General features: G+C 43.6%; 1 protein-coding gene across 20 annotated transcripts in view; it reads left to right on the top strand.

The window, feature by feature from the left end:
• Window positions 1–20,840, top strand: part of LOC137371703 (mucin-13-like) — a 146,883-nt gene that overhangs the window by 96,818 nt on the left and 29,225 nt on the right. For all 20 annotated transcript variants that reach the window (XM_068034507.1, XM_068034499.1, XM_068034501.1 and 17 more), the window contains 2 exons: window positions 5,262–5,383; window positions 9,407–9,544. In XM_068034507.1, coding sequence (XP_067890608.1) covers window positions 5,262–5,383; window positions 9,407–9,544 — 260 coding nt within the window. The remainder of the gene's footprint in view (window positions 1–5,261; window positions 5,384–9,406; window positions 9,545–20,840) is intronic.

Here is a 20,840-nt window from a genome sequence, read left to right on the forward strand (position 1 = left end):
AGACACCATGAGGTCTCATGGTATCAGGTCAAACATTGGCAAGGAAACCTCCTTGGATCACCACCTACCACCCTCGCTCAGCTGATGAATCAGTGCTCCTCCATGTTGCACACCATTTGGAAGAAGCACGGAGGGTAGCAAGAGCACAGAATGCACTCTGGGTGGGGACTTCAATGTCCATCACCGAGCGGCTCGGTAGCACCACTACCGACTGAGCTGGCTGAGTCATATATTTGAACCATATATTTGCCAGAGTGGACCTGGTGGTGAGAGAACCAACAAGGAGGAAAAACCTACATGACTTCATCATCACCAATCTACCTGTTGCAGCTGCATCTATCCATGACAGTATTGGTAGGAGTGATCACTTCACATTCCTTGTGGAGATGAAACCCTGATGGTGGCGTAGTGGTAATGTCACATGAACTCGTAATCCAGAGGCCCAGACCAATGCCCTGGGGACATGGGTTCAAATCCCACCATGGCAGCTGGTGGAATTTAAATTTAATTAATTAAAAAAATCTGGAAGTGAAAGATAGTCATATTTTCATGGTACTATTACTACCATCGATTGTCGTAAAAACCCATCAGGTATCTGGTTCACTAATGTCCTATAGGGCAGAAAATCTGCCATCCTTACCTGGTCTGGCCTACATGTGATTCCAGACCCACTGCAATGTGGTTGATTCATAACTGCCCTCTGAAATGGCCTCGCAAGCTACTCAGTTGTCAAGGGCAATTAGGAATGGGCAAAAAATTCTTGCATTGCCAGCAACACCCACATCCCATGAAAGAACAAAAACTTGTGTTGTGTGGCACTATCACCATTGTAAATGGGATAGATTCAGAAACAGATCTAGCAGCTCAAAACAGGTATTCCATGAGGTGCTGCGGGCCATCAGCAGCAGCAGAATTGTATTCAACCACAATCTGTAACCTCATGACCTGGCATATCCATCACTCTACCATTGCCATCTAGGCAGGGACCAACCCTGGCTTAATGAAAAGTGTAAGGGAGCATGCTAGGAGTAGCACCAGGCATACACAAAAGTGAGGTGCCAACCTGGTGAAGCTACAACACAGGTTTGCATGCATCCTAAACAGCGGAAGGACAGAACTAAACGATCGCACATCCAATGGACCAGATCTAAGCACTGCAGTCCTGCAAGTCCAGTCATGAATGGTGGTGGAAAATTAAACAACTAACCAGAGGAGGATGCGCCATAAACATCTCCATCCTCAATGATGGGGGAGCCCAGCACATCAGTGCAAAAGACAAGACTGAAGCATTTGCAACCATCTTCAACCAGTAGTGCCAAGTACATTATCTATCTCGGCCTCTTTCTGAGGTTCCCAACATCACATATGCCATTCTTCAGCCAATTCAATTCACTCCACATGATGTCAAGAAATGGCTGAAGGCACTGGATACAGAAAAGGCCTAAACCTGAACCTAGCAAAGGCTATGAGCCTTGACAACTTTCCAGCTGTAATGCTGAAGACTCGTGCTCCTGAGCTAGCTGCATCATTATCTAAGCTGTTCCAGTACAGCTACAACATGGGCATTTATCCAACAATGTGGAAAACTGCCCAGGTATGTCATGTCCACAAAAAACGGGACAGTTCAAATCTGACCAATTACCACCCCATCAGTCTATCTCAATCATTAGAAAAGTGATGCTATCAAGTGACACTGACCCAGCAACAACCTGCTCACTGATGCACAGTTTGGGTTCCGCCAGGACTACTCAACTCCAAACCTTATTACATTACAGCCTTTGTCCAAGCACGGACAAAAGAGTTGAACTCAAGAGGTGAGGTGAGAGTGACTGCCTTTGACATCAAGGCAGCATTTGACAGAGAGTGGTAACAAGGAACCCTAGCAAAATTGAAGTCAATGGGAATCAGGGGGAAAACTCTCCACTGCTTGGAGTCATACCAGCAGAAAGGAAGATGGTTGTGGTAGTTGGCGGCCAATCATCGTAGCCCCGGGACTTCGCTGCAGGAGTTCATCAGGGTAATGTTCTAGGGCCAACCATCTTCAACTGCTTCATCAATGGCCTTCCCTCCATCATCAGGTCAGAAGTGTGGATCTTTGTTGATGATTGCACAGTGGTCAGTACCATTTGCAACTCCTCAGATACTGAAAGCAGTCCATGCTTGCGTGCAGCAAGACCTGGACAACATTCAGGCTTGGGCTGATAAGTGGTAAGTGATAATCGCATGTAACAAGTGCCAGGCAATGACCATCTCCAAGAAGAGAGAATCTAACCATCTCCCCTTGACATTCAATGGCATAATGATGGCTGAATTCCCACTATCAACATCCATACCATTGACCAGAAACTGAACTGGACCAGCTATATTAAATACTGTGGCTGCAAGATTAGGTCAGCTGCTGCGAGTAACTCACCTCCTGACTCCACAATGCGTGTCCACCATCTACAAGGCACAAGTCAGGAATAGGATGGAATACTCTTCACTTCTGTGGATGAATGCAGCTCTGACAGCACTCAAAACGCTCAACACCGTCCAGGACAAAGGAACCCGCTTGATAGGCACCCCATCCATCGCAACAAACAACCACACCCTCCACCACCTGAGCACAGTGGCAGCAGTGTATACCATCTACAAGATGCACTGCAGCAACTTGCTAACACTTTCCAAACCTGCAAGTTCCCCTCTAAGTCACACACGATCCTGACTTGGAACTATATCACTGTTCTTTCACTTTCGCTGGATCGAAATCCTCAAACTCCCTTCATAACAGCACTGTGGGTGCATCTACACCACATGGACTGCAGCGGTTAAAGAAGATGGCTCACCACCACATTTTCAAGGGCAATTAGGGATGGGCAATAAATGCTGGCTTGGCCAGTGATGCTCACATCCCATGAACGAATATACACAGTGCACCGTGGTCACATCCATATTGCATCATATTATGTCTTTGATTAATGCCATTGTATTGCTGGGGGAGGTGAAGATACTAATTGGAGAGATAGCAATGTAAAGTTATGGGAAAGGCATGGATTTGAGAGATGACACACACTTAATAACAGGAGAGGAAAGGGAGGTAGGGGATAGATGGTTTGCAAGGACAGAAGGTCTAAAGGAAATGTAGGGTGATGATCGCAGTTTTGAAAGGAAGCTGGCCAGTACATTTGCAATGTCAGATAGCAGAGGCCAGGAAGGAAAGCTGGGTGATCAGCAGCTCAGTGGAAATTGGTTCAAGGGACCAGGAGGTGGGCCTGATGGGCAAGATGAGCTCGAAGAGGTCTTGAGAAGAGATAGGACAGAAATTCTAGAAAGAAACAGGTTTAGGTCTAGGACAAGCTGAAACCTTGGGAGAGGTTTGGCTTGTTGCGCAAAGGGAAGGGGCATGTGGTAGAGTCAGTTGACAAGATGTTCAGTCCATAAGCTCCTTGTACTTATTTAGTGGAGTTGAGGATAAAGGGGGCAGGAGAAAGGAGTTTAAAGAGATGGCTGAGAGTGGAGAAAGGAAGCTGATTGATTATCTTTGCTTTCCAGGATGATCCTGGAGTATTGAGCAGTTTTGACAGAGGAGAGGAAGGCCCAATAAACTTGATGTGGTCTAGCTGAGTTAGATGAGTTAACTAGTTGTGTGCCAGATACTCTCAGGTCTGCAGCTATTAGACTTGAGGAAGTTGCGAAGGGACCATACCACGGGAGCAACCAGGATGAGAGAGAGTAAGGATTTTACTGAAAACTATGACCTTAAAGGTGGAGTCAGAAGTATCATGGAAAATGGAGGGCCAAAGGCAAAACACATGGGGATTTTAAAGTGCAGTTGTAAGTGACTTGGGAAGAGTTTATTCCATGGATGAGTGCAGAAGGAAGTGCAGTTAAATGGGGGTAGACGGTGAGTTGGGTGGAACAAGGTAACTTGCTCAAAAGGAAGCAAAAGTACCAGAGGAGTAGGGAGTGAGACCAAGGTATGATTTGGGCCACATTGTCACAGTGGCAATTTGGACAGGGCAGTTACATATGAACGTGAGATCGGAAATGTATAGCAAGATAGGAAATCTTCGGTAAGGAACAGGTGTCACCACCCATGAGCCAGTTTTCAGTAAAGCCATTATAAGATTGTGGATGACAAAGACAGTGGACTGGATCTTGTTCTCCTCCAAACGGCGGGTTTCGTGGTGGGGGGTGCCAGAGAATTGGACGCCAGCGACCGCCACGGAACCCGACACCAGGATTGCCATTTCTGATTCTCCCAAGGCCGACGACAGTCTTCCCGACCAGATGCCAAATAAGGGCCACTTCCCACCGTTGCTGGAATCTTACCAGCGGCGGGTGGGTGGGATGTGGGGGACTCCACCACGTGAGTACGATGCCTTGAATAATGAGGTGCCCTCCCTGTGGGAGGGGTGGGGCCACCCTCCGTGGGAAATTTGTGGCCCATGGCGGACGCCCTCCAGGAACAAAGTACCCCCGGAGCTCCCTGGACCGAACGCCCATCCCCAAACTTCCAGACTAGCCCCAGCGACCCTGCCTCACTTACCTGAGGTCCAGGGTTTGAGCGCTGGTCCTAGGTCCGAGGCCAATGCAGTAGCAGCAGTCGCTACCGCTCCCAGTGGTGCTGCCGATACTGCTGAGCTCCCAGCCCTGTGATTGGTCGGCAGCTTTTGGGGTCTGGATCCCCATCCTTATTAAGTGTTTAAAGGAATAGAAATCCCACCTCCTTAAACTTTGATCCCAAAAGACTGGAGGATCGCTCCGGATGTCAGAAACAATTCAGAGGCGGTTCCCCCCGACTTTTCAGCCAGGTGCCAGGAGCCCGGCCTCCTGCATAAAATCCAGCCCAATGTTCCCAAATGAATGGAGATTCTGGAGGGAAATACAGAGAGGGATTGCTGTTTGTAAGGAGGAACTGAAGATTGCCTGAGAGGTGAGGGTGGAAGTCTGTGGACTTATCCAGGGGGAGTTCAAACTTGGTATAGTGACAGAAGAATTGGAAGGCAGAGGAGTAGTAATGGGCTGGGATAGGGATTGGGGTGAAATGTGCCCATGGGGAGAAATGAAAGGTGGCATGACTGGGTGACAACAAAGTGGTGACTGGAGAGAAGGATCCAAGAGTGGTCAAGAGAAGAAAGACAAAAGGGAGATACAAGAAACAGAACTGTTTTAGACTCTCAGATGGGCTTTCTAATAGCTGTCTTGACTTATTAACCCCACAACCGTGTAATTGCACACTTGTGCTAGTCAAATGATAATACTTGACTTTCTAATTGCAGGAAAGGAAGTGTCATCACATCAGTTACAAACACATTTACTGCCGATGCTGAAGTGAATGAAGCAATCGTTAAAGAAGCTGTAGACAACATTCTAAATGACAATCCACTTTATTCATTTCAAAGTAAGTAATGTCATTTTTGCATTTTCTAGCAGAAATAAAAGGGTTTTGTGAAATTTTAGGCACTATACAATGAAGCATATACTATCCTCTTGTGCTGCACCTCTTCAGGCTTTCTTTGTTGAAGGGGACTGGCCTGGCTTCACTTTCCTGTCCATCTAGTTGACCTGAATTCTTACATCCAAAAATGCTGTGATACACAACAAAATTAGGACTCTCAATGCTAAAAGGAGAGCAATAAATATTGAAAGTGTAGGGAGAAATAAAAAGGAAGAAATGAAAGGCTAAATGGGAATATAAAAGGAAATAGTAAGGGCTTGTATAAGCATTGAAGAACTAAAACAATAGCTAATGGAAAAGATAGGACTGCTCATGGATGAAGAAGGAAATCCATCTATGGAAGATATAGACAGAGTTGTTAAATAAACCATTTACATTGTTTTTACAAATAATCTTTTTTATTCATTCATGGGATGTGGGCATCGCTGGCTAGGCCAGCATTTATTACCCATCCCTAATTGCCCTTGAGAAAATGGTGGTGAACCGCCTCTTGGTTTTGTGGCCATCGTCGATTGTTGTAAAAATCCATCTGGTTCACTAATGTCCTTTAGGGAAGGAAATCTGCCATCCTTACCTGGTCTGGCGTACATGTTACTCCAGACCCACAGCAATGTGGTTGACTCTTAAATGTCGTCTGATAATGGCAGAAGTGAGAATGCAGGTGCACTTAAGGAGAACATGGAAAAAATGTTAGAGGTGACTGTAGAAAAGGAAATGGCCCTAAAAAGATTAGCACAACTCAAGGTGGATAATTCACTGGGCCCTGATGTGATGCACCCTTGGCTGTTGAATGAAGTCAGGACATGGTTGAGGGTCTGGCCACAATTTTTCAATCCTTCAGAAATATGCAAATTTAACATCTTTGTTCAAGAACAATACATAGGAGAAAATAGGTATTTACAGAACAATTCATTTAGCACCAATTGCAGCAAAATCCTGATTTTAACTTAACCTGCCCAGATTGAAAAGGGTGGTTTGGATCATTTTACACCCTGCTAGAATTTACCTTCCATTGATTTCAATGGAGAGTATAATCAGATGGGATGCAAAGTGGGCATTCAGCCTGAAATGCATGGATTCTTAATGGACAACCAGCATAGATTTGTTCAATGCAAGTTGTGTTTGACAGATTTAGTTGAGTTTTTGAAGACGTGACCAATTGGATATACAAAGGAAATGTAGCAGATCTATCGTATATGGAATATACAGAGGGCATTTAGTAAGGGCTCTCAAAAGAGACTTCAGAAAAATTCAGGCATGTGGTATGAGGAAATGTGGATAGAAATGTTTGGTGGACAGGAAACAAAGAGACAAGGATTTAAGGCAAATAGGTGTTCACATTAAAGAAAGCTTGGAAATTATGTATTTTGGGAGGACTAACAAGGCAAGGGACTATACAATGGATGGTAGGATCCTAGGAAGTACAGAGGGTCAGAGGGACCTTGGTGTACTTGTACAGCAGCACAGATAGATAAGGTGGTTAGGAAGGCATATGGGATACTTGCCTTTATTAGCCAGGGCACAGAATATAAGAGCAGGGAGGTTCTGATGGAACTGTATAAAACACTAGTTAGGCCACAACTGGAGTACTGTGTACAGTTTAGGTCGCCACACTATAGGAAGGATGTGATTGCAGTGGAGAGAGTGCAGAGGAGATTCACCAGAATGTTGCCTGGGCTGGTGTATTTCAGCTATGAAGAGATACTGGATAGGCTAGGGTTGTTTTCCTTAGAGCAGAGAAGGCTGAGGGGGGACCTGATTGAGGTATACAAAATTATGAGGGGCATAGATAGGGTAGATAGGAAGAAATTATTTCCCTTAGTGGAGATGTCAATAACCAGGGGACATAGATTTAAGGTAAGGGGCAGGAGGTTTGGAGGGGATTTGAGGAAAAAAAAATTCACCCAAAGGGTGGTTGGAATCTGGAAAACACTGCCTGAAAGGGTGGGAGAGGCAGGAACCCTCATAACATTTAAGTAGTATTTAGATGAGCACTTGAAACACCATAACATACAAGGCTACAGACCAAGTGCTGGAAAATTGGATTAGAATAGATAGGTGCTTGATAGCCGGCACGGACACGATGGGCCAAAGGGCCTGTTTCTGTGCTGTATAACTCTATGACTATGAAAGGTGCAGGGATCAATGCTGCCTTCAATATGTTCTCGGTTTATATAAGATGATTTGGATTTGAACGTAGGGAGCATAATTCCAAAATTTCCCAGTGGCATAAAAGTATAGTGTTTAGCAAACAACAAGGAGGATAATAAAAGACTTCAAGAAGACACAGAGATTAGTTGCATGTACAAACAAGTGGTATATACAACTTAATGTGGATAAGTGTGAAGTATTGCATTTTGGAAGGCAGAACAGTTAATGAACTGATACTCAAGAGTATGGATAAAGAGAGATCTATGGTTTCAAATGCATAATTTTTACAGTGCAAAAACAGGTATTTAAAACCATAAAACGGGTCAATATAAATGTAGTTTTCATAAATATAGCATACAATACAAGCAAAGAAGTAACAATAAAATTTTATGAAAAAAAATTGGTGAAACCCCAATTAGAGTACTGTGTCCAACTTTGGGTGTTCTGTTATAGGAAGAGCATTGAAGCTATAAAGACCATACAGCATAAGTTCACCATAATGATGCCAAAGATGAGAAACTTGTCAGATATTGGAACCATTTACACTGGCAAAGAGAAGGCTGGGAGATGATTTCATAGATATTTTTAAAGTTATGAAGTGAGGGTGAGTCAATGATGGAGGATCATCAACTTCAAATGGAAATTAGGATAGTGAAGTGAAAAGTTAAAAGAATGTTTTTCATGATGTGGGTTGTCAGAGAATGGAATACTTTAACAGGGAGTGTCTGAAGGAGAGGCATTGTATTTTGTGAAGAAAACCTGGACAAATATTTGAAATAGGGAAACTTGTAGGGCTGTTGGAATTGAGCAGATCAGTGAGATTAGTTTTGAATTTGTCTAGCACCGAAATAATGTTGGAATCACCTCCTTCTATGCTGTAAACTACTAAAGTTGATGCACAACTTTACCTTATCAAAACAGCCTTACAAAAGAGCAAAATGCTAAAAACCTGAGGCCTCAACCAGTGGCAGAAGATATTCCTGATCAAGAGCGGGAAGATGTCTCTCCCACTAACCAATCATCTGGAGCGTGTTGGAGACCTCTATAGAACACAGGTTTAGTTAACAGCATGACAGAGCTAAGCCCCTAGCCAGATAAAGCATCAAAACAAAAACAAAATTCCGTGGAAAAAGCATCATATTGCTCTGAGCATTAAGTCAAAACTCCTGAGCACAAGAATATTTTTCACTAAGTACTTTTATCTGCTTCAAAGTTGAAAGAATTGGCAGCAAACAGCACAGTATCAGAACTCCCATATTTTTATGAACGGCAACAGTGTGAGATGAAGATGTACTCAGAGCAGTGTTCCTTAGTGCTTCCCCTTTGGCACGTTGTATTTTACTGCCATTTATTTTCCTCCCTATCTCCAGAACAGCTTCAGGAGAGACCAACATTTTTTCTAAAGAGCTGCTGCACTAGAAATCCTGACCTTTGGCCCTTTTGTGCTTTTAGCTGCAAGCAGATCACTTAAATGTTAAAGAGCTGACCTTGCATTACCAGCACGAGCTGACTTTATTTCAATTGCCGTACATTTAGCACTTGAGAAACCGTTATCCCAGTAACAAAGTATGAAGACAACATTATTAGTCCAAACTGCTGATAGCAGGAAGAGCGTTGTAGGTGTTAGATGCCATAGAATACGGAATAGAGTATGTTTTTTTAGGTTCATTCATGGGATGTGGGCGTCGCTGGCCAGGCCAGCATTTATTGTCCATCCCTAAATATGACTAAGTATGATTAAGTCAATACTTTTCAAGAACGAGTGTGTAAATTAGATGTTTGGAAATTAATTTCCTATTTTGTTCTCTTCTACAGCTGTGTCTACATGCGACACGCTTAAGTGTGACAATAAAACTACTACAAATTGTTTTCAACCACCTAATGGAGCAGCAGCTGAGTGTATCTGCAAAGCTGGATTTTATAAACCATCTCCATCTGATAATATATGCATAAGTATTTACATTTAACACCTGATTTTATATATCAATGTTAAACTTCTACAGTTCTGATCAGTATATAATTTTTGTTGTCATTATGGATCAACATAAAATTTGTTTTCCCTAATTATAGTTTTCAAAATAATGTGCCCTTTAAATTATAATTTTCTGTTCCTTGCATTTAAAAGAGATAACAGCTTTCTTCTTACTCCAGTGGATCTCTGAATATACTTATTTAAGTTGGTTCTTTGTAGGCTGAACATAGTAATGAAAGCAGAACAATCTTTTTTTTAGATTAAGCTGATACAGTTCCTAGTTATATGCTTTATTCCTAATTTTCTGCATTTACTTTATACCTGATTCAATTTTGATCTCTGATGATATATTTAAGCAAAGAATGTTTGGTAATTACGAGACTTGATGTGGCAATCCTAGACAATTCTTACCGGCAATTCATTTGACACATAAGACGTTGCTTGAAATATCAGTTTAAGCATAAAACATCAATCCAAGTAATCTTTACAAGAAACTTTACAGATATTACCAGTTTTCCTTGGCACCCAATTATATTGAAAGCATAATGAAGGGATAAACATGTGAAATTGTTGCTTCTACACAAAGTGAAACAAAGTGCTAAAATATTTACTATTGTAAATCTCCAATATAGATAGTGTTCAAATGCTGTATTGTCACTAGATTCTGTTTGCTAATGCAATGTGATAACTCTAACAATTTTAATGAATGAACCTAATTGTATGATATTCTCAGTACTTCTGTTAAAATGTTTATTGAGGACCAAAATAACCATCATAAACATAATATTTATCAATAGGATGCTAAGGTAAATTGGGAAAATCAGATCCATAGACTACACTATGGAAGCCGGAGACCCTCTGAGTGACATGTGCTGTGTCTCCGGCTGCTTCTGGCATGGCCTGTGCAGCACCACTTGCTTGGAAGGGTGCTCGCATGTACGTCCCCTGCATGCACTAGAAGGATCGGTGCTGCCATGACGTCAAACAGCTATACTGGCTGATTTGACGCTCCACTAACAAACTTGTACCATGCAGGTCCATTCAATGTGTTCCCGTGTCACTCACCAAAGAACACCCAAAAGCTGCAAATGGTGCCCAGTGGGAAGCACAGAGTGGAGACAATGGATGTAAACTTGGGAATTTGGTACAGGTGGAAATTCAGTGCAGAGAGAGAAGGCGGTGTTGCTTTTTATAACTTTTTTCTGCCTCCAATGGCTGATGAGTGTTGAAAGATATTAATTAGGTGAGTAGGTAGGTGATTGGTTGGTGAGTTTAAGATTTTATCCCTTAAATGAGGCCAGTAGTTCTGTACTGGGGAGATATAACTATTGCATTTAATTAATAGCATGACTAGTTAAACTGCTTATTATTACTACAGATAACAGTTGAGTGATATTTCTAAATTTGAAACCTAATTAATTAAATAAAACACAATAAAGATGACAAGGCAGGTACTATGTTGTAGCTAGAGCATATGGGAGTTGGTGGACACCAGTGTGGTCTACGACAACTATGCCCGCAGTAAGTGTCTGCAGCTTGAGAAAATTTGGCTCAGATTTGATGAGCTGGAGTCCAAGCTTTGGACATTGCTGTACATCAGGGAGGGAAAAAGTTACCTGGACACTTTGTTCCATGAGGCAGTCACACCCCTTAGGCTAGGCACTTCTGATTTGGTCCGTGGTTAGGAACAGGAAGTTGTGACTGCGAGTGAAGCAGATATAGGGACCCAGAATGTAGCAATAGCCATTCAAGTGAGGTGAGTAAAAAGAATGTAGTAGTAGTCGGAGACAGCATAGTTAGAGGGATAGATACTGTTCTCTGCAGCTGAGAACGCAAGTCCTGAAAGCTGTGTTGTCTGCGCGATGCGAGGGTTAAGGACATCTCTCGGAGCTGGGGAGGAACTTGGAGTGGGAGGAGAAGGATCCAGTTGTCATGGTCCACATGGGCACCAACAACATAGGTAGTACTAAGAAAGAGGTTCTGCTGAGGGAGTGTGAGCAGCTTGGGGCTAATTTAAAAAGTGGAATCACAAAGGTATTAATCTTTGGATTACTATCTGAGCCACAAGCAAATTGACATGGCTCAAAGATTAGTGTGGGAGAAGTGGGTTTCGATTCATTGGGCACTGGCACCAATTCTGGGGATAGAGGGACCTGTACCATTGGGATGGCCCTCACCTGAACTGCGCTGGGACTAGTGTCCTGGCGAGTCATATAACAAGGGCTTTAAACTAAATATTGGGGGGAGGGTTCACATAAGGGGAGATTTGGAAAGTTATAGAGAAAGGACAAGGCAACAATGCAGGGTAGTGAAATGGGTAATGGTAACTAGAGTGTCACAGGAAGGGACAGAACATACAAATGTAAGAGGGCACCAGCAAATACGGTCAAAGTAGGGAAAATCGCTTTACATGATAGAAAGAAAGGAGGATTTGGATGAAGGGAGATTTCGAAATCCAAAGATAAAAGTTGAGGAAGTAGTAAAGCTTATCGATGTGGATAAAGACAAGCTGACTGCGACAGGAAGGGACAGAGAGTTTAATGGTAATAGTGCATCAGAGAGTAAAGTCCATGTAGGGAATAGTAGTAAAAAAATAAAATTGAAGTCACTTTTTCTGAATGCGCAGAGCATCTGCAATAAGATAGATGAACTAGTGGAACGAATAGAGATAAATGGTTTAGGCCTAATTGCCATTACAGAGACATGGGGCTGGATTTTACCATAAGCAGATGGGAATTCACTACCAAAGTAGAAGTCGGTGGTGAACCTGCTTCCGCCTAGCCCGGGAATCCATCCCACATTTTACGGGTCCCCTTGCTTTAATTGTCCCGAGGCGGGACTTCCACCTTCCTGAGGGAGGAAGTTCTGCCTCAGTGAGCTGCCGGCCAATCAGTGGGCTGGCAGCTCTTAGTCCCAGCAGTGCCACCAGAAACGGTGGCCATTGCTGGGACTGCAGCCCAGCTAACCTAATGAGGGAAGGTAAGTTGGGCATGCCTAACCAGGCAGATCGGTCCTTCCCTGGTGAGGCTGGAGTGGTCGTTTGGGGGAAGGGGAGGGGCATCTTGGGTCCCATGGGTGGGTTGGGAGGTGGGGGCGGCCCTCAATTGGGCACCCTGTGCCCGACTGCCATGGCCCACCCCTCGGAGCACAGAAAGGCCGGCAGCTATCGCTGGGCGGCCTTTCATGTCCCCAGCATGCTTGCTTGCCATGGGTAAAATACCCGTGGAGGTGGGCGCAGGCCATTAAGTGGCTGTTAAGTGGCCACTTAAGGGCCTTGATTGGCCTCGGATGGGTGGGCCAGTTCCCCCCCCCCCCCACCCCCCGCCCGACTGCCATAAAGTCGACCGGAGGCAGAAGCGGAGCTGTATGCCTCCCGGAGCCTCCCACTCAATTTTACACCGCCCCCACGCCACCATCCGACCCGCTGGGCCGGCGTAAAATTCAGCCCATGGTTACAAGTTGAGCAAGTTTGTGAAATAAATATTCCATGGTACACAATATTTCAAAAAGAGAGGCAGAATGGAAAGGCAGAGGGGTAGCTCTTGTTACAGAATGGTGAGAAGGAGGTCCAGGGTGCCCCTTCAGCCTTCACCTGGTCTTACCGTAACAGGGTTTAATTTTAAACACACTGTGTTTTTAGCTCCCCCTTGGTGAATCCTTGTTTACTGCTTTCCAATTAAAAGGCAAAGAAACTGGCACAAACAGGTTTTCTTAGGTTTAAAGAAGAAAAGTTTAAATTTATGAAACTTGAACTTAAACTCTAATTTGGTTGACACCTACGGATACATGACCTTCCCAAGCTAGCATGCATATGCGATCCACACATGCAAATAGAGACAGAAAGGAGCAGAAGAAAAATAAATTGGAAAAGTTTGAGGTAATAATTGAAGAGCTTCTGTGATGGCTCTTTGAGCTCACTGTAGCGTCCTTGATTGCAGATAGATCTTGCTTTTCATTGGGGCCCAGTATTCTTCTTACACCTTGTTTGCATAGGACACTTTTCTCTCTTGGGGATCATGTGTCTTCAGTGGCTTCAGAGGCTTGTGAGAAAGACAGGCGAGATCTTCTTAGTCTTTGAGTTCAAACTCTCTGCGGTGAGTTCAAAAGACTAGAACAGCCAGTTAGTCATGTGACCAGCTGGTCTAACCACTCCTGGCCCCTGTGGATTGCATCGCCCCAGCAGGCCCTGGAATGTGCTTCCCCACCCCCCTCACAGTCCGGTGATCAACATCCATTATGGGTTGAATGTGTCAAGGAATGGTTAGATTAGATTAGATTAGATTAGAGATACAGCACTGAAACAGGCCCTTCGGCCCACCGAGTCTGTGCCGAACATCAACCACCCATTTATACTAATCCTACACTAATCCCATATTCCTACCAAACATCCCCACCTGTCCCTATATTTCCCTACCATCTACCTATACTAGTGACAATTTATAATGGCCAATTTACCTATCAACCTGCAAGTCTTTTGGCTTCTTTGTCCTTTGTCCATAATACTGTTAATATGCAAATTTCTTTTCCAGCCATAACTGGTCTGCTAACAAGTCATTTCCTTGCTCACACAACAGTTCAAAATCAATGTTCATGACAAAATTAAGTGCCTCATTTTTGGCAGGTGCAGGCCTGGCATGACACCCTGATACTAAGGGATGACATAAGGACATTAGTGAGGAAGGATCTTGGCTCAGAAAATCAGGAAGTAGAATCAGTGTGGGTGGAGATTGGGAATATCAAGGGTCAGAAAATGCTGGTGGAGTAGTTTATCGGCCCCCTAATGTAGTTATACCATTGGACAGAGCATAAACAAGAAATTATTGGAGCTTGTAACAAAGGCAATGTAATGGATTTCAAACAGATCTAGCAATGCAAAACTGGGCATCCATGAGGCGCTGTGGGCCATCAGCAGCAGCAGAATTGTACTCAACCGCAATCTGTAACCTCATGGCCCAGCATATCCCCACTCGACCATTACCATCAAGCCAGGAGACCAACCCTGGTTCAATGAAGAGTGCAGGAGGGCATGCCAGGAGCAGCACCAGGCATACCTCAAAATGAGGTGTCAACCTGGTGAAGCTACAACACAGGACTATCTGCATGCCAAACTGCGTAAGCAGCATGCGATAGACAGAGCTAAGCGATCCCATAACCAACGGATCAGATCGAAGCTCTGCAGTCCTGCCACATCCAACCGTGAATGGGGGTGGACAATTAAACAACTAACTGGAGGAGGTGGCTCCATAAATATCCCCATCCTCAATGATGGGGGAGCCCAGCACATCAGTGCGAAAGATAAGACTGAAGCATTTGCAACAATCTTCAGCCAGAAGTGCCAAGTTGATGATCCATCTCGGCCTCCTCCTGAAGTCCCCAGCATCACAGATGCCAGACTTCAGCCAATTCGATTCACTCCACGTGATATCAAGAAACGACTGAAGGCACTGGATACTATAAAATCTATGGGCCCTGACAATATTCCGGCAATAGTAGTGAAGACCTGTGCTCCAGAACTTGCCACGCCCCGAGCCAAGCTGTTCCAGTACAGCTACAACACTGGCATCTACCCTGCAATGTGGAAAATTGCCCCTGTATGTCCTGTACACAAAAAGCAGGACAAGTCCAACCTGGCCAATTACCGCCCCATCGGCCTACTCTCTATCATCAGTAAAGTGATGGAAGGTGTCATCAACAGTGCCATCAAGCGGCACTTGCTTAGTAATAACCTGCTCAGTGACGCTCAGTTTGGGTTCCGCCAGGGCCACTCAGCTCCTGACCTCATTACAGCCTTGGTTCAAACATGGACAAAAGAGCTGAACTCAAGAGGTGAGGGGAGAGTGACTGCCCTTGACATCAAGGCAGCATTTGACCGAGTATGGCATCAAGGAGCCCTAGCAAAACTGAGGTCAGTGGGAATCAGGGGGAAAACCCTCCGCTGGCTGGAGTCATACCTAGCCGAAAGGAAGATGGTTGTGGTTGTTGGACGTCAATCATCTGAGCTCCAGGACATCACTGCAGGAGTTCCTCAGGGTAGTGTCCTAGACCCAACCATCTTCAGCTGCTTCATCAATGACCTTCCTTCAATCATAAGGTCAGAAGTGGGGATGTTCGCTGATGATTGCACAATGTTCAGCACCATTCGTGACTCCTCAGATACTGAAGCAGTCCGTGTAGAAATGCAGCAAGACCTGGACAATATCTAGGCTTGGGCTGATATGTGGCAAGTAACATTCGCACCACACAAGTGCCAGGCAATGACCATCTCCAACAAGAGAGAATCTAACCATCTCCCCTTGACATTCAATGGCATTACCATCGCTGAATCCCCCACTATCAACATCCTAGGGGCTACCATTGACCAGAAACTGAACTGGAGTAGCCATATAAATACCGTGGCTACAAGAGCAGGTCAGAGGCTAGGAATCCTGTGGCGAGTAACTCACCTCCTGACTCCCTAAAGCTTGCCCACCATCTACAAGGCACAAGTCAGGAGTGTGATGGAATACTGTCCACTTGCCTGGATGGGTGCAGCTCCAACAACATTCAAGAAGCTCGACACCATCCAGGACAAAGCAGCCCGCTTGATTGGCACCCCATCTACAAACATTCACTCCCTCCACCACCAACCCACAGTGGCAGCAATGTGTACCATCTACAAGATGCACTGCAGCAACACACCAAGGCTCCTTAGACAGCACATTCCAAACCCGCGACCTCTACCAACTAGGACAAGGGCAGCAAATACATGGGAACACCACCACCTGCAGGTTCCCCTTCAAGTCACACACCATCCTGATTTGGAACTATATCGCCGTTCCTTCACTGTCGCTGGGTCAAAATCCTGGAACTCCCTTCCTAACAGCACTGTGGGTATACCTACCCCAAATGGACTGCAGCGGTTCAAGAAGGCAGCTCACCACCACCTTCTCAAGTGCAATTAGGGATTGGCAATAAATACTGGCCTGGCCAGCGTCGCCCACATCCCATGAATGAATGAAAAAAAAATAGTTTTGGCAACCTTAATCTTCATATAGACAGGGCCAATCAAATTGGCAAAGGTGATCTGGAAGATGAGTTTACTGGAACAAAACTTTGTGGAACCGACTAGGGATAAAGCTATTTTAGATCTAGTGTTGTGCAATGAGGCAGGGTTAAGTAGTACTGTCAGAGTAAAGATTCACTGGCAAATAGTGATCACAATACAATTGAATTCCACCTCAAGTTTGAAAACAAAATATTCCAATCACAAACAAGAACCTTAAATGTAAACAAAGCCAATGACATAGTTTGAGGGGAGAGCTGGCTAAGGATGATTGGGTAAATAGATGAAAAAGTTTGGTGGTAAATAAACACTGGGAAACATTTAAAGAAGCAATTCAAAATGTTCTTCAAAAATACATACCATTGAAAAACAAAAACTGAATGAGAAAGATCTCTTTGTGGCTTACTAAGGAAATTAAAGATAGTAATATAATAAAAGTAAAATACTGTAGATGCTGGAAATCCGAAATAAAAACAGAAATGATGGAAATACTCAGCAGGTCTGGCAGCATCTGTGGAGAGAGAAGCAGAGTTAATGTTCTGGGTTAGTATTGGATTAAAAGAAGAGGCTTATAATGCTGCAAAGAATAGTAGTAAGCCTGAGGATTGGAGGTGTTTTAGAAACCAGCAGGGGCCACCAAAAATTTGATTAAAAAGGGGGAAAATAGAACGAGAGTAAACTAGCTAGGAATGTAAAAAACAATTGTAAGAGCTTTTACAAGTTTAAAAAGAGTAACTAAAGTAAACGTTGCTCCCTCAGAAGCAGAGACAGGAGAAATTATCATGGCGAATGAGGAAATGGCAGAGACATTGAACAAATATTTTTTGCCTTTCTTAACAGTAGAATACATAAGTTACATACCAGGAATAGAGGGTAATCTAGGAACTAATAAGAGGAAATTTAGGTAATTAATATCAGCAGAGAAAAAATACTGGAGAAACTTAAGGGACTAAAAATCCAACAAATCTTCAGGACCTGATGGCCTACATCCTAGTGTTCTCAAAGAGATAGCTGCAAAGATAATGGATGCGTGGCTATGATTTTCCAAAATGCCCTAGATTCGAGAATTGTCCCAGCAGATTGGAAGTTAGAAAATATAACAACGCTATTTAAGAAAGGAAGGAGGGAGAAAACATGGAACTACAGGCCAGTTAGCCTGACAGCAGTCATCGGGAAAGTGCTGGAATCTATTATTAAGGAAATATTAACAATGCACTTAGAAAAGCATAGTATGATTAGAATAAGTAAATATTGTTTTCACAAAGGGAAATCCTGTTTGACAAATTTATAGAGTCATAGAGTCGTACAGCACAGAGACAGGCCCTTCGGCCCACTGCATCCATGTCGACCATAATGCCTATCTATATTAATCCCACCTGCCTGCATTAATTCCATATCCCTCTATGCCTTGCTCATTCAAGTACTTGTCCAGATGCCTCTTAAATGTTGCTACTGTTCCTGCCTCCAACACCTCCTCTGGCAGCTCATTCCAGATGCCCACTATACTTTGTGTGAAAAATTTACCCCTTTGATCCACTTTAAACCTCTTCCCTCTCACCTTAAATCTATGCCCTCTAGTTTTAGTCACCCCTACCCTGGGAAACAGACTCTGGCTACCTACCCTATCTATGCCTTTTATGTACCTCTATCATGTCCCCTCTCAGCCTCCTTCACTCCAGGGTAAATAGACCCAGCCTAACCAATCTCTCTTTATAATTCAAGCCCTCCAAACCAGGCAACATCCTTGAGAATCTTTTCTGCACCCTTTCTAGCTTAATCACATCTTTCCTGTAGTGAACAGAACTGCACACAGTATTCCAAGTGCGGTGTAACCAATGTTATGTACAACTGTAACATGACGTCCCAACTCTTGTACTCAATGCCTCGGCCAATGAAGGCAAGCATGCCATATGCCTTCTTCACCACCCTGTCTACCTGTGTTGCCACTTTCAGGGAACTCTGTACTTGCACCCCAAGGTCTCTCTGCTCAACAACACTCCCCAGGGCCCTGACATTCACTGTATATGTGCTGCCCTGGTTTAACTTCCCAAAATGCATCACTCGCACTTGTCTGCATTAAATTCCATTTGCCAATCCCATGCCCACTTTCCCAGTTGATCTATATCCTGTTGAAATCTTAGACAACCTTCTTCATTAGAGTTTTTTGAGGATGTAACTATAATAGTGTAGATAAAGGGGAACCAGGAGATGGAGTATACTTGGATTTCCAAAAGGCATTCGATAAGATGCCTGTTACAATCTCAGTGAGATTGTTAACATGAAAAATATGGGATATGAACCCCCAGACTAATTTCAAGAAATACACAACATGATTTCACATTGTAAGATTTTTATTATAATAACTAAACTAAGAGAAATCTCCAATAGCACTTCGGAAGTAGCTGCTCCCCCAAATTACAAAGAAATGTATTTTCTTTACTTATTAAAATACTTGAAAACCTCACACCACAATTATGCATTACATAGTCCTTTTTGATGGTGAAATCCTTTTCAGTTAAAAGTCCCAAACTCTTCTCAGTTGCAATGATTTGGATCTTCCAGACTATTTCAAAAATCAATGTTCTCTTTGTTCACTTCTCTGAGCACTTCCAACCTGAACATCCATGGATAAGGCGTTTCCTGCTGATCCCGTTGGTCTTCTACATCTCTACAAACTTTGACTTTCAAAACAGGTTCAAGTCTTTGCAGCCTTTTACTGTACCAGGCTTCCAAGAGCAGGTGTCTCTCTCGAGACTACAACCAGCAGTTTCTTCTCTTGCAGCTTGCTGTGAGGCTGCCACTGCTGAGTTCCCTTCTTCCAGCGTGCCTTGAGGCCACAACCATTGGTTTCTTCTCTTATCGTCTGTATGCCTTCAGAAATTCTGTTAAATTTATCTGGACTCAAAAGTCAATAGCTTATTATTCTGCTCCAAAATGCAAAGTCCAGAAGTTTGGTTTCAGAAAGTCACTTGGGCCTTTCCATTGTTCCCAGGTGCTAACAGCTGCCTGGTTCATTTACACCTTCCGAATTACTGACTCCTTGTTTTACAACCCAAAAGTCTGGGAGGGTGAAACCCATTGTTCTTGAGGTGAGGTCACCCTGCAGTCTCTGTTTTTCAGAAGAAAGTCTTTGATCTGTTTTCTCTGTTGTCCTGCTAACCTTTCGCAGAGTGGAGGTGAGGTCACCTGACCTTACAGACTCCATCTTGAACTTTTAAAAATCACAATTTTTAAAAACATAGTCATGTTACGAGGTCCGGCATTCATAACAGTGCCACAAAAGGTGTGTGATAATGGCTCATGGAGATGTGAGTGATATATTAGAATGGATTGAAGATTGGTTAAGAGACAGGAAGCAGAAAGTAGGGATAAATGGAGCATTTTCAAGTTGGCAGGCTATAACTAGTGGAATGCCACAAAGATCCGTGCTAGGGTCTCAAGCTGTGAGGAGGACACAAAGAGGCTGCAAAGAGACATAGACAGGTTAAGTGAGTGGGCAACAAGGTGCAGCTGGAGTATAATGTGGGGAAGTGTGAGGTTATTCACTTTGGGCAGAAGAATAGAAAAGCAGAATTGCTGAAAAGGCATGAAACTTGTAAATGTTGATGTTCAGAGAGACTTGGATGTACTCATACAAGGAACATAAAAAGTTAGCATGCAGGTACAGCAAACAATTAGGAAAGCAAATGGAATGTTGGACTTTATTGCAAGGGGATTGGAGTACAAGAATAAAGAAGTCTTGCTAAATTATACGGCATCCACATCTGGAAATCTGTGTGCTATTTTGGTCTCCATACTTAAGGAAGAATATACTTGCATTGGAGGCAGTACAGCGAAGGTTCATTAGATCGATGAGACTGTTGTCCTATGATGACAGGTTAAGTAAATTGGATCTATAGTCTCTAGAGTTTAAAAGAATGAGAGGTGATCTCATTGAAACATTTAAGATTATGAAGGGGTTTGACAGGGTAGATAGTGAGATACTGTTTCCCCTGGCTGGGGAATCTGGAACAAGGGGTACAATTTCAGGATAAGCGGCTGATCACTTAGAACTGAGATGAGGAGAAATTTCTTCACTCAAAGGGTTGCGAATCTTTGGAATTCTCTATCCCAAAGGATTGTGGATGCTCCATCATTGAATATATTTAAGTCTGAGATAGAGAGATCTTTCAGGGAATCAAGTGATATGGGGAGCGGGCGGGAAAGTGGTGTTGAATTCCAAGATCAGCCTTGAT

This window comes from Heterodontus francisci, chromosome 7 (assembly GCF_036365525.1).
Source record: "Heterodontus francisci isolate sHetFra1 chromosome 7, sHetFra1.hap1, whole genome shotgun sequence".
Classification (NCBI taxonomy): Eukaryota; Metazoa; Chordata; class Chondrichthyes; order Heterodontiformes; family Heterodontidae; genus Heterodontus; species Heterodontus francisci.